This window comes from Drosophila pseudoobscura, chromosome X (assembly GCF_009870125.1).
Source record: "Drosophila pseudoobscura strain MV-25-SWS-2005 chromosome X, UCI_Dpse_MV25, whole genome shotgun sequence".
In the NCBI taxonomy this organism is placed as follows: Eukaryota; Metazoa; Arthropoda; class Insecta; order Diptera; family Drosophilidae; genus Drosophila; species Drosophila pseudoobscura.
The window spans coordinates 17681095-17695840 of record NC_046683.1 but is presented as its reverse complement, the minus strand read 5'-3'; the positions used below and the strand labels follow the sequence as shown (position 1 = coordinate 17695840).

The window sequence follows — 14746 nt, the reverse complement described above, 5'->3', positions numbered from 1 at the left end:
TGGGATCTGTATAGAATTCGGTGATTCTGATTCGTTGATTTGCTGACATTTATTTTTTTTGTTTTTCCTCTTTGGCAGCCTCAAACGTTCGCCTTGCAGCCGGGCGAGGGCAGCCTGCGGGCTCGCCAGGACCTGGGCAGCAGTGGCGTGGAGGACATGACCATGCTGGACGACCTGCACGAGGCATCGCTGCTGTGGAACCTGCGCCTGCGCTACGATAAAGGCCTCATCTACACGTTCGCCGGCAGCATTCTGATCGCCGTCAACCCCTACAAGATGTTCCCGGACGCCTACGGCCTGGAGGTGGCCAAGCAGTACGCGGGAAGACCATTGGGGGCCCTGCCCCCGCACCTCTTCGCCATCGGGGCAGCGGCCCACGCGGCCCTGCCCTCGCCCCAGGTGGTGGTCATCTCGGGCGAGTCCGGGTCCGGCAAGACCGAGTCCACCAAGCTGGTGATGCAGTACCTGGCCGCCGTGGTCCCCGGCGGGGGCTCCGCATCGGCGGTCATCACAGAGCAGATCCTTGAGGCCGCCCCGCTCCTGGAGGCCTTCGGCAACGCCCGAACAGCACGCAACGACAACAGTTCCCGCTTCGGCAAGTACCTGGAGGTTTACTTCAAGAGCGGTGCCATCGTGGGCGCCAAGATCACCCAGTACCTGCTGGAGAAGTCGCGGATCGTAACACAGGCGCCGGGGGAGCGCAACTACCACGTCTTCTACGAGATGCTCGGCGGCCTCAGCGAGGCGGAGCGCAGCAAGTACGGCCTCCTGGAGGCGGAGAAGTACTTCTACCTGAATCAGGGTGCCACCGACTGCGCCAGCGGGCGCGTCGACTGGGCCTCGCTGCAGAGCGCCATGCAGGTCCTTGGCGTGTCCGAGGGCGAGCGGGAGGGCATCGTCCGGGTGCTGGCCGCCGTGCTGCACCTGGGCAACGTCTACTTCCACCGTCGTCAGCTGCGCCACGGCCAGGAGGGGGTGGAGGTCGGCTCCGACGCGGAGATCAAGTGGGCCGCCCACCTACTGCACATCAGCGACGAGGGACTGCACCGGGCGGTCACCAGTCGCACCACAGAGGCGCGGGCCGAGCGCCTGCACACGCCTCTGGGCATCGACCAGGCCCTGGATGCGAGGGACGCCTTCGCCAAGGCCCTGTACGCGGGCCTCTTCAACTGGCTGGTGTCGCGGATCAACTCGATCGTCCAGAAGGGCGGCACCCACGACGCCCACCGCATCAGCATCCTGGACATATTCGGCTTCGAGGACCTGGCCGAGAACAGCTTCGAGCAGCTGTGCATCAACTACGCCAACGAGAACCTGCAGCTCTACTTCAACAAGCACGTCTTCAAGCTGGAGCAGGCCGAGTACGCGCGCGAGCGCCTCGAATGGACGCCCCTGGCATGGGACGACAACCTGCCCGTGATCCACTTGCTGGCCAAGAAGCCTGTGGGCATCTGCCACCTGCTCGACGACGAGTCGAACTTCCCCCGTGCCACGGACTTGAGCTTCCTCGAGAAGTGCCACTACAACCACGCCCTCAGCGAGCTGTATGCTCGTCCCCGCATCGGGGCCCAGGAGTTCGGCGTGACCCACTACGCCGGACAGGTGTGGTACTGCGTAGACGGGTTTCTCGACAAGAATCGCGACGCCCTGCGCGGCGATGTCCTCGAGCTGCTCGCCTCCAGCCGCCTCACCCTAGTCACCGAGCTCACCAAGCAGCTGCGGGCCCAGCGGGACGCGGGCAAGACCCTGCCCAAGGGCAGCAACGGGCGCTTCGTCACCATGAAGCCCCGCACGCCGACGGTGGCCGCGCGCTTTGCAGACTCGCTCCAGCAGCTGCTGCAGTCGATGGGCCGCTGTCACCCCTGGTTCGTGCGCTGCATCAAGCCCAACCAGGAGAAGCACGCCCTGCGCATGGACATGCCGTGCGTTCTGCAACAGCTGCGCTACCTGGGCATGCTCGACACCATCCAGATCAGGCAGCGCGGCTACCCGGTGCGGCTCCGCTTTCAGCACTTTGTCGAGCGCTACAGACACCTTCTGTCCGCGCCTCTGGCCCGCGGCACGCCCTACCGCGAGCTCTGCCGGGCGCTGCTCGAGGCCATGCCCCGCACCGGTGTCGAGGGACCAGACTATCAGCTGGGCGCCACCCGCGTCTTCCTCCGCGAGGCTCTGCACCGGGCTCTCGAAAGCGGCCGGACCGAGCGCCTACGCCACGCCGCCGTCAGTATCCAGCGTCATGTGCGCGGCATGCTCGTGCGGCGCCATCTGACCCGCCGCCAGGCCGCGGCCACACGACTGCAGGCCCGGTGGCGAGGCCAGCGCCAGCAGCAGCACTTCGAGCGAATGCGCCGTGGTGCCATCACTGCCCAGCGCCTGTGGAGGGGCCACCAGGCCAGGAGACACGTCCAGCAGCTGCGCTCCGACCACCGGCGCCGGCAAGAGGCCCGGGAGGCGGCGCAGCGGTCGCGCGAGGCCAGGGAGGCCAAGCAGGCAGTGCTGGAGAGGAGCCAGCTGAGTTACCTGGACATCCCGGCAGAGCTGGCATTTATCTACTCCAAGCTGCAGGGATGGGCGCCGCCGCATAGCGACAGGAACCTGGTGAAGGTGCTGGGGACGGTCCCCGGACCGCCGGCCGCTGCCGTCCAGCTGCCCGAGGATCTGGGACAGTTTTCGTTCGGCAAGTTCAGCAGCGTGTACTGCAACGGGCTGCGGCTGCAGCCCCGCCGAGAGCCCATCTCTGCCCCGCTGCTGACCCGCGCGGCGTCCCGGGACCAGGACTTCCAGGACGCTCTGGCCGTGTTCAAGCTGATCCTGCGCTGGAGCAACGACAAGGCCCTGGAGGGGCCCAAGGAGAAGCTGCTGTCCGACTACATTGTCCACAAGGCGCTCAGCTCGCGCGGTCTGCGCGATGAGATCGTTGTGCAGATCTGCAACCAGGTGCACGGCCTGGGATCCGCTTCCGGCGAGGCCACCCGCCTGTGGCAGCTGCTCGGGCAGTGCCTCTGCTGCTTCCAGCCCAGTCCCGCCTTCAGCAAGTATTTGATGAAGTTTGTCGACGACGAGGCGCCCTCCCCCATGCGGAACCTTCTCCTGCGCCAGCTGCTGCGCCAACAGAGCAGCGGATCCGGCGGAATCGCATGCCGCAACTTTGTGCCCGCCTGGCTGGAGTGGCGCTCCTGGGCGCGCGGCTGCGACATGGCCCTGCCCCTCACGCTGCCCGACGACGCCAGCCAAACAGTTGCAATCGACTCCTGGACCTCCTGCGAGGAGGCAGCGGCTCTGGCGGTGTCCACGCTGGGCGTGGCCAGTCGCGGTTGGACCATAGTGCTGGACGACGGCCAGCAGCTGACGGACAGCTGTGGTCTGGACTACGTTATGGACCTGATCGCTGAGAAGGAACTGTGCCCTGCCTTCCCAGCCCCCAGGAGCGACCTACTCCGCTCCGGCGCCAAGTTCATGCGAACCTCCCTGCCCGAGGCCGTGAAGCGGCCAGGTGTACCGCCCCCCGCGCCGCCCACGTCCACTCCCAAGGCAGATCCGCCCCAGCAGCAGCAGAAGCGCAGAAGCAGCCGAGAGCTACTGTCCCGCAGCTCGGCCCTGAATGAACGATACTTCGAGCGGGAGCCGAGCTCCCCGAGCCCGGGACAGGCCAAGTCACGCTCCAAGTCCTTGGACGATCTGTTGGCCGGCGACATAGCTCCGGGGCAGTCGCTGCCCTTGCCCGACTGCGACTCCCAGGAGCCGCTGCACACGTTGGGCCTCTCCGAGAGCCGACTCAACGACCGGTACCACTCGGCCGAGCGCCTGGCCCCCATGGGCAAGGAGACGACACCCCGCTACCAGAAGTCCCAGAATGCCGCTCGCCGCTCCCACGCTGCATCGCACGGCTCCCACTCGAGCAAGTACGTCGACAAGTCGGAATACGCCACCCGCTCCTCGGCCATGTCCGACACCAGTGAGGCCCCGTCCCTCGCCTCTCACGTCCGGCGGGTGCGGGTGCCGTCGCAAGCCTCGGACGTCGACCAGTTTCTGGACGACCTGTTCAGCCCGGTGCTCGACGGCTCCCTGGACGAGCTCTCCGACGCCAGATCCCTAGCAGCCAGCATCAGAGGAGGAGGCCAAAGGCCAGCCACTGCGGATGCACGTGCTCAAGCAGATAGTGAGTCGGAGTTGGAGTGGGAAGAGTTGGAGCTGGAAGACCTGGACGACTACATCAACGAGCTGCTGGAGCCGATCGAGGTGGCAGAAACTCTCAATATGCTTTCGGAAAAGCAGCAGCTGGTGGACTGCATCAAGGGTGGTGGCAGCACGGACCACGTAGCCACGGCCACAGCCACGACCACTGGCACGGGCGGCAGCAACGGAGGGGATCCGCTGATGCATCAGCTCATACAGATGCCAGGGGAGACGGACTCCGCCCCGGTCCTCTACCAGCAGCAAGTGCAGCGCGCCTTCCTCCAGTCTGCGATGGCCCAGAACCTGCAGATCCAGCAGCAGCTGCTCGCCCAGAACCAGGCGCTGCAGACGCTGCTCAGCCAGCAGGCGGCGGCAGCAGCGGCAGCTACCTCTGCCTCTCCTCCGCCCCCGCCGCCTGCCATGGGCAGCCTCTCCATATCGCCCCCGCCGCCGCAGTCGCCGCTGCGGCTGAAGGCCATGCGCACCAGCCTGGTGGTGATGGATTCAGTGCATCCGCCGGCGCCACCACCGCCACCGCCGATGCCGCCGCCGCTGGAGTGCAAGGACCCGTCCGAGACGCGTCACTTCCTCGACCCTTACGGTCGGGCCAAGACCGTGAGGATCGGCAAGTGGCGCTGGCCGCCGCCGCAGGGGGAGCCCCAGTTCCAGACCGAGGAGGACTTCTTCGCCTTCAAGATGCGCCAGCAGCAGCGCAAGACAACACCCCAGGCCCAGCACCAGCTGTCCGCCAACGGAGGCTCCGGCGGCAACGCCACGGCTATCGAGTGGGAGGAGTTCGAGATCGAAAGCCAGACGCCGCCGCCGCCGCCGCCGATGATGGGCAGCAGCCTGACCACACAGCTTATGCGGAGCAGCATCCGCATGGAGACAACCACCACCACCACCTCCACCTCCACATCGGCGACTGCGGCCGCCTCCAGAGATGTGCAGGACGCAGGGCAGTCACCGCAGACCATGGTGACCACCACGAAGCTGGCGAAGAAGAGCTTCGAGATCGGGGCCGATCGCCCACCCCCCGGCAGCGTGGGAAAGCTGAAGCTCAGCTCCGAGATGCGCCAGCGCCTGGAGCAGGTCACTGCCGGCCACTCGGTTCGCTCAACGGTGTCCAACAAGTCGGAGCAACGGGCTCCGTCCAAGCTGGAGGACACCCGCAAGCTGATGCTCCAGCAGCAGCTTGGAGGACTCTTTGCTAGCGTCAGCGGTAGCGGGGCAGGTCACGGCGGAGCAAACCACGGCGAGTCTCTGGCCACGGTGCGGACCCAGATTGAGCGGATGGAGGGCAAGCTATCTCCGCCGCCGGCCCCGCCCACGAGCGCCTGGCCGGGAGTGCTTCTGCCCCCGGCTCCCAGTGTGCCGGCTCCCCCGCCGCCCATTCGGCCGCCGAGCATGGCGCCTCCAGCTCCGCCCCCGGCCCCCCAAAGTCCGCACGAGCGGACTCGCACACCAGAGCCGGAACCGGACTACCGCAAGGAGAACGTGCCCGCCTTCATCCAGCGCCAGGAGCGGGACACCTTTGGCGCCGTGCGCCAGAGCGCCCTCCAGCAGCACCACCAGCCGCTGCTCCAACACCACCATCACCTGAGTGACGAGCACTCGGCGTCCTCCGTTGCCGCCTGGGAGCAGGCGGAGCGGGATAGGTCACGCAGCCGGAGCAGGTCACGAGACCGCGAGGACTACTCCGAATCCGTTTGGGACCGGGCCGAGGTGGAGGGCCCGGCCTCTGGTAGCGGCAGTGAGAAGGAGCGCGAGAAGCGGGAGCGGGAGCGTGAGCGCCTCTACGAGCTGCGCCAGGTGGAGCGCGAGAAGGAGAGCCACAAGGTGTACCAGCCGGCTCCGCCGCGTGTCATCCAGGCCAGCCTGGACACCATATCCATGGGCAAGTCCAACACTCCGGCCACGTTTCGCACCCACATGGCCCAGAAGTACGAGCACGAGCGTAAGCGCAAGAGCTCGGCCAGCTCCGGGATGCGCGAGGAGCTGGAGCCGATTGTCACGCCCCCGCCCGTTATGGTGCCGGCCCCCGTGCCCCCTCCACCAGCCTCGGCCTCCTCGTCGTCCAGCGGAATGAGTCCCGGACTGGCAGTGGCCACAGCAACAGGATTGGGTACCATCGGGGCCGGGGCCGGGGCCAGTGCCTGCCTAACTTACAACCGCGTGCCATGGAAACTACGGGTGCGCAAGGAGGTGTTCCAGCCGCATGAACCCATCGGGCCGCCGGTGGCCCTCGACCTGCTCTTCGCCCAGGTCCTGAGCGACGTGTTCGGCGTGACCCCATGCCTGCGCATCACACCGCAGGAGAAGAGCTCCGCGCTGAACATGCTCCACGGCCACGGGGTCAGCGTGGACACGCTGGCCGCCAGGGGCCAGCAGGTGCGGGCGCTGGTCAAGCGCCACCTGGTGGACATGGCCCGGGACTGGCCTCTCTACTTCGCCCGCCTATTCGCGGTGCAAGGCGCCCCCCTCTACCCGGACGTCAGCATAATGGGCGTCTCGCACAGCGGCCTCTACCTGGCCCGCCGCGACGCCGACTACCTGATCGTCGTGCAGGCCATTTCCTTCGCGGAGATCCAGAACGCGGTCACCCTGCCCCGGCCCGCCGCCCTGCAGCTGAACATGCGCAACGGGAAGCACCTGGCGCTGCACGCCTCCAGGGCAGCCGCCATCCAGTCTATGATCACCAGCTTCGTGCAGGAGTTCCGGAAGGTGAGTCCGCCCTCTATAACCACAATTATCAACCATTTGTATGTGTGCTATGGTCTTCGCGAGTTGAAGCTTCGTTTGATTTGAGTCTTTGTTAGCTTTCGATGAGCTTCCATGCCCGCTTAAAGCTTGTTCAGTGCAGATGGTAAGCTTAGCTTTGAGCTTTAATGCTTGCAACCGAAAGCTTATATGCATAGAAAAGCTTAAGCTAAATCGATGCTTATTGCAGTTGTGTTTAGTTACTCCAAAACTGGAAGCTAGGCGAATGGCTCCCCATTCTCGAGTGAAAGAAGCTGCAAGTTCTTGGACCACATACACTCCGCGACATTTGAATACGTCACACTATAACTACATCGATAACCCTAATATTTACTGCCTGTGGTCTCGAGCGCCCATCAAAAAAATTCTAAACACTCAAACGGAGTTTTCTAATTATTAAAAAAAAATATGGGTTGCGGCACGGCTTTATCAGAGCATGAAAAAACGAAATAAAAAGCATTGAAAGAAATAGGTCCATCAATAATAAAAATACAAAAGTAATAGAATTTGGTAGAGCTATGTGAGCCTTGAGTGATTTCATAAACAAAGGAGTCAAATTATGGGAAAACCACTAAAGGCCGAACCAAAAATTCCATTTTCCGAGACCGCTGGGCGATTTATTCTCCGAGCAGTATGAAACACACACGACTCTAAATCGATGGTAAAAGCTAGTGCTAGAATAGTAAAGAGTATTATTTCGAAGACTCCACCACCTAATTAAAGAACCTACATAAATAATAAAAACAGTTCACCTAACAGACCAAAAAATAAGTAGAGTTTTGTGGAGTGGAGTAGAGAGTGTCGCTATATATGTAGATATTTAAAAGGGAAAAATTGTACTTTGATGGTTTATATGGCTTTATTTTGTATACCGATGATATTCATATGTAGAGGAGCTACAATGGGATGCTGTGGGGTGCAATAGTAATATCCTATTGCGGCGTTGACGAGTTGCGATTTGTATCCAGGACTATGAAAGCGGGGGTTTTTTTTCCAAGAAAATATCTTTGGCCATACCGATTTAAATATAATGAATTTGCAATTTCTAATCCCACCCAGTATTCAGTGTCTACACATTAGTATTTCCATATGAATACATTCATAAATGTGTATTCTTGTACTCTTTACCTCTTAAATTTTAATAATCTTCTTGTGCAGTGTAAGTACAGAGAAGCTATCGATAAGCCAGCGATATCTTAGGCCACGTTTCTCCATAGGCTCGCTCGGATATCGCAAGGCTCGATCCGTCCAGGGTAGAGCTATGTTTTTGCACGTCTCAAAGCTCAGTGGGTTTCGGTGGTTTCCACACCATATATGTACCTACATATGTGCACATGTATGTAAGTCACTCCGCATGGATGATATTCGTAGTTGGCGCACGTTCGTCATTCGAATATACCACACACATGCACATGCACCCATATGTACATACATACATATCTCGTCTCACTTTTATTTTCTCTTTTTTCGCTCCTCTTTGGGGGGAGTATCAGCACTTGGCGGATCACAGCTTCCTACCTTGGACTGAGAATACGCGGAGTGCACTGGGACCCATAATGAGAACACCCTTTAAGAATCGCCTCTTGCGCAGTCGCTTTAAAGGGTATTTCCTCGTTGGGTCGTGCGTCTAGTACTGGATCTTCACCAAAGTCTTGTTATGCTTCTCAGCAAGCGTTTTTTTCTTAAAGAGTTTTAATTAAATCTATTTTATGCGTGAAAACTCGTCCAATGGCAAAGCCGAAGACTCAGACTGACCAATCGTTGGTTGAGGGGGGAAGAGAAATAGGAAGAGCGGAACCCAGACCTGGCACAGTGGGGCCTTCGGCCTTTTCGGCTTGCTAAATGAATAGCCTCTGAACGAAATAATAAACAATTTCAGATGGCATTAGTGAGCAGACGATGGTCGCGGATTTTTTCAATATTCGGAAGTATCCGATTTTACCCGCAGGGGGACAAGGCAAGCCATAAACATGTTGGCGTCTGTAGTGGTTTTACCGTCCGTCTCTATTGTTTGCTTTGTCCGGGAGTTCCACCAGGAATTGAGGTATCACTTAAGCTAATTCAAATCCAAAAACAACGCCAAAAACAAGACCCCTTCAGTAGTGTACAACTTGGGTTGTGAGTTTATCCTGTCAAGTCTCTTCGGGCTTGTCTTAGAAACAGCTTTTGTAATACAATTGAGATCTCGGGCAAATTTGGTTTAAGTTGAGTCCAAGGCGCCCATCAAATTCGTTGACTTTTGCCACCTCTTTTCGGCTGGGGCCCCACTGTGCGTCGGACGAAACAGTTATTCCCCACACAGTTGCGCTGCTCAGCAGGGAATGGGAATGGGCATGGGAATGGGAAATGGGGAAAGACTTTCGAGCTCTGCCTCTGTCTGTGGCTGTGTCTCTGTCTCTGTCTCGGTCTCTCACTCGCTCTTTCTCTCTGGCTTTACGCTCGGCTTGGCCAAGAGCAGTTCGGTGTTCAGTTTTCACTCAACCTGCTCAAAAGCAAGCTCCGCTAAAACCCGCTCTAGCCCGCTCTAGCCCGCTCTAGCCCGCTAAAACCCGCTCCAGCCCGCTCTCAGCAGGCTGTTCTGCTCTACTGCGAGCGAAATGGTCAGTTAAATCGCTTCTGCTCGTCTTGACCAGTCTTCCCTGTTTTCAGTTGTTACAAATGTGCGGTAACGGCATCACGCAGAGCTCCAGCTCCAGCTCCAACTCCGCCTTTGACTCCGAATTCGTGTAGATTTTTTTTTTTTGTTGCTTTCGCACCTGTCTCCGTCTCCGCCTGCGTCTTCGTCTGAATAACTTTTTTCCGTGCTTCTGTGCTCCGTCGGTGCTCTGGTGCTGTGCTGTGAATGAAATGTTTTTCTTCGTCTAACTGCAAACAAAGCCAAACGTGCCCAACAAAGGCTAAGGCCAGGTCCGGGGATCGATTGACCCACAAACCATAAAAAAATATATGACAAATCAGCCCGATTGGCGCAGAATCGACTGGAGTGAAGAATCTCTGTCAGAGCAGTTTGAATTTAACGACTGAACTTGTGTTGAGCGAAGTGGAATTCGGTATTCGGTGTTCGGTGTTCCCTCAGTTCAAAAGTGGAATCACATTGATTGAACTTTTCCCTTGGATAACCTCCGATGCCGATGTGGCCATAGGGTTATTCTGCCTTAGGGTGTCTTTTATAGTCTATATTCTTGTGGTGTTCCGAAACGATTTGTACCTTCGGGAGAACGCTGTAACATACGGAGCATTCCATGCCAATTATTTGGCCATTTTTCGAACTGCTCCCCCAGAAGAGAGAAAGGAGACAGGGAGCCAGCCAGTCCATCGAGTGGAAAGACAAACTGCACACAGAAATGGCAAATTAAAATAAATTGAAGCAGAAAAGCGTAAAAAAACATGCAGAAAAATAAATGGCACTGACAACGCGGCGTGATAGGCAATAAGACAGAAAAACATATGCAGCACGCATTTAACTGCATTGCCAATTTCCACACATCGACAGCCAGCGAAAATACGTATACGTACAAAAAAATGGCACATACGTAGCGGTGTACCGACCAGTCGACCAACGAATCCAATCCACACCGCACCGCACCACTCCACAGCACTCCACTCCACTCCACAGTGCTGTTGCTCGCTTTTCGCTTTTCATTTTTCGTTTTTCATTTATCGTTTTTCGTTTCGTTTTTCCTCGAATTGTTGGCTTCGACGGCGCGTGTTCAGACAATATTTAAACATTCATTATGGTCGTGTAGTTTGGTCAGCTTGCTTGGACTTGGACTGCTGCAACTGCCACTGAAGTTGAAGCTGAAGCTGAAGCTGAGGCTGAGGCAGTTCATCAAAATGCAATAACAACTTTCACTGGCACGCGCTCCGAAGGAACTTGGCCCGGCCATGGACTGAGTGACTGGGTGACTTCCACCCAGACCCAGATCCGAGCCATAGCCATCGCCATCGCCGCACCAATTCAGCCAGCCAGCCAGCATGTCGCAGAGCGTACGCAGCAACAAGTCCTGGCAGGCGCCGGGCAGTGCAGACAAAGCGGTCCAGTTGCAGTCCGGCGGAAGTGTTCCGCACAAGTTCAGCAGCATCGTCAACAAGGTGGAGTCGCTGATCAACAAGATGCACCACGACAAGGTCAATAGCTTCAAGCTGCTGCAGCAGCAAGGCCAGGATAACGCGAAGGAGAGGGCGCAGGCACAGAGAAAGAGACACGATCAGGAGCAGGATCAGGCGCAGGCGCAGGAGGGGGAAAAGCATATGGATCAAGATCAGGGTCAGGGTCAGGATCAGGAATGCAAATGCGCCTCCCTAGACTCGATGAACAACCTCACGGACGGTGACAGTTGCGAGGAGCACGAGATACTCTACACCGACTCGGACGATGCGGAAATAGCCCACATAACGGGCATCACCTCCGCCCAGGTGCACCACGGACAGCCAAACCATCCGCATCCACATCTCCAGAATCAGAATCAGCATCAACATCAGCAGCTGCAGCGCCGCAGCGATCTTGACCAGCTGACAAACGAGAGCATCCGCGATCTGAACGAGCAGTGCTGCGCCTCACTGCGCCTAGACCTGTGCGGTCACGGATCCGGCTCCGAGCTGGGCAACGACAACGACAACGCCTGGAGCGTCGAGGAGGACATCGTGTACAAGTGCTGCACCACCGCCAGTGCCCCCGTCGGCCAGTGCGAGCAGTGCTGCTTCGAGGAGCAGCTCAGCTACAAGCTGCAGCTCAACCAAAGAGACGACAACAACAACGAGGAGCAGAGTGCGAGGGACTTGGACATGCGGATGGAGCTGGAGCTGGAGCTAGAGCAGGAGCTGGGAGCAGATGCGAACGTGGAGCACATGGGCTTGCCCATGGCTCTTGGACTGGGAAACTCTTCCAATCCATCCACCGGTGCCGTCGGTGGCGCCGCTTCCCCTCCAGCTCCTGGCGTGCTCCCAGGAACGTCGTCGAGCATGCTTCTGTTGGGCAGCAAAACGAGGCGGGTGAGCAATGCGAGCAGTGGCTCGGTGAGCCGCATGGAAACCATTCTCGAGGAGCCCACCGAATCGAAGATATCTGTTAAGGAGATCCTCGCCCGGTTCGAGACGATGAACTCCCATGAGGTAAACAATCATCCATGCCATTCTGTCAGGAAAGGATCGAAGGGAAGAGGCTTATATCCTTTTGACTTGTTCCTTAGCTAGTTTTCTATATCTTCCACAAATAGGACGCTAGCCCGTGCAGGCAGATATAAACGAGCTCTGACAGGGAGACAGATCCGCAAGACAGATGTACAGCTGCGGGGCCTAATGGCGTTATTAAGTAGACACATAATCGCCTTATTATCGCGGCCAGACGGAGAAAAAAGCCAAACAGCCAGACAACCTCTCCATGGGCCTCTCTATCCAACGGCCCATCAGCCTACTGAAAAGTCGCTTACATCATCCCATTGCGCTTTGTGTTGGGTTCGAGTGGGTTCGGATGGGTTGGGTTGGGTGAGCTAATCACAAAAACAAACCAACTGACTGTCTGGGGTGGTCTGGGGTGCCAATTGTACAACAAAAAGTGAAACAAATGGGTGGCACATAACTATTACACCCTAAACTGGGACTTTCCGTAGCCGATGTTTGAGGTTTGAGATGGTTGAACCCGGAGTCACTGCGTAATAGAGTGGGCTAGAGTAATCTGAGGAAAGCTAGCAAATGATCATTCACGAATGAAACTCAAGCATTCGATACTCTATGGTTTGGGAAACCCATTCCTCTGACTGTAAAATGAACCCGAACTATATATCCGAACACATAAGATGAAGATCAGTGATCTCTAGGAGAGACAGAAGGACGTTTGATCTACGTTCTCTGCTTTTCCTGAGTCCGCGGAACGTTGCTAGTCGATCTTCTTCAATTATAGAAGGTTAATTGCATTGGGATGGACTAGAATTGCATGAACTGAATTCGCTGGTGAACTCTCCAAGTCGGTCTGAGATGATCGTGGTTGGAGAAGATGCCAGCGCGTAGAGCGTTCAATGACCGACCACCTGACGCGCGTGCAATGGCTTTACGATCTGCGTTACCCGGACAAGATCTATAAAAAGACAATCAGCAGAAGAAAAACAATGAGAACTGATGGCTGCTGATTGGAATGGAATGGGAATGGGAATGAGAGTGGGGATGGGATTGGATTGGATGGGATGGTGACCCACAAAGATGCAAACAAGACAGAACGCGCACTGTTCTTGTTGCCTCTTTTTTCCGAACTTCGCTGAAAGATGAGCGCTAAAAATGTGACTGTAATTTGATTTCAATAATTTAATTACACAATTTCCGAGTGTGCTTTGTTTGGTGCGTTTTCTTATTGTCGGTCTCTGCTTTGAGCGCTTGGCCTATGATAAATTACTTTAATTTCTTTTGGCCCGTACTGCTTCCGTAGTGTCCGACAGCCAGCCATAGGATGGATGGATGGCTATGATGGTGCGCATTAATTTCGAATTTTAATTAACTCGAGCGAAAAATACGTACATATGAAATAAAACAAAGCCGAAAAGAAAGTTTTAGCGGTCACTTAGAAATGATACTCCAAATTTAACTCTTTCTGCTACATAAATGCACACACATACGCGTATGTACGAATGTATGAACACGTAGGTATATCTCCATCTGTATTCGTGCTCACGAGCATTTGTGTGCGCGCTCCTCATTGCAAGCACTGCTGAAACTGGATCGTCTGGAGTCCGATTGAGGCCATCTGACCCAGCTGCGTCCCCGGTTCTGAGAGCTCTGCCCCATATACTTACAGGCCATCAGATTTGGCTCACGACAACTGGCTCGCACAATGCCCACACTGTGCTGCAGCGCTAGTTTTCTGGGCTCTGTGCATTTCTGCGACTAAATGCCAAAAAAAATAACTATGAAAAAGGTGCACCTTTGAACAAAATATGGCTCTATTGAATAGTAGTTCTCTAGCCCAATATTCACCACAAAAAAGACAACAATCGAACGTTGTAGAGGGTTGTAAAGATATAACCCAAAATATGACCTCACGTTACGTTACAGAAAACAGAAGTGGATTTTGAGATTACAAAACTCTGCGTATTGGGTAGGACTATCTCTATCTTATTTCTTGTGCTGATATATGAAATAATCAGTGGTAATTTCCCAAATTATTAAATATAAAAAACCTGTCCTGCTCTTTTGCTCTAAATTCGCGGAGGCATCCGACGCCCATACGTTACTGGTTTTACCTTACCAAATTCTGGGGTAATAAAACTTTTAAAATATACTGTTAGCCGAGATTAGCCCAATCGGGGGGTTTTCGGGGATGTTTTTTTAGGTGGTTCAACATGTTAGAGCAAGAAAAGTTTTGAAGAACAACTTTTATCAAGAATCATCTTACTTATGGGAGGTTAAAAATACCAAAAAAAATACCGAAAAAAGTAAACTTTTGCTTGTTTAAATAGATTTCCACCTCAAAGATAATGGAGTTAAATGTCAATCGGTTAAATTAGTTTAATTTCAATAGATTAAGAAAATAATACCGTGATAAAAGTATATGGAAAACGTTTTTTTATACTTTTTTGCCTTTTAATGTTTTTTGGCATGGCGGACATTTAGGCGGAAATGTCCAGATCCAATCTGAGACCCGCTATGCCTTGGGGGGACTACAGAGTAGCCACTCAAATTGAATTCTTTCTGCTATTGATTACAGCCTTTTGCTTGGGTCTCGCTTTTGCGATTGGAGATCACCGTAAGTGCGGTTGGACCCAAACTTGTTTCGAACTACATTTGCATCTACTAGACCTGATACTGACCTACATATATATTG

General features: G+C 55.7%; 1 protein-coding gene across 3 annotated transcripts in view; it reads left to right on the top strand.

Moving 5' to 3' along the window:
- Myo10A (Myosin 10A) overlaps positions 1–14746 on the top strand; it is a 31248-nt gene that overhangs the window by 12298 nt on the left and 4204 nt on the right. For 2 of the 3 annotated variants that reach the window (XM_033381464.1, XM_001354516.4), the window contains one exon: positions 79–6900. In XM_033381464.1, the coding sequence (XP_033237355.1) occupies positions 79–6900 (6822 nt within the window). Of the gene's footprint in view, positions 1–78; positions 6901–10075; positions 12049–14746 lie in introns of those variants that run through there. The other variant, XM_015185972.2, reaches the window with a different exon arrangement.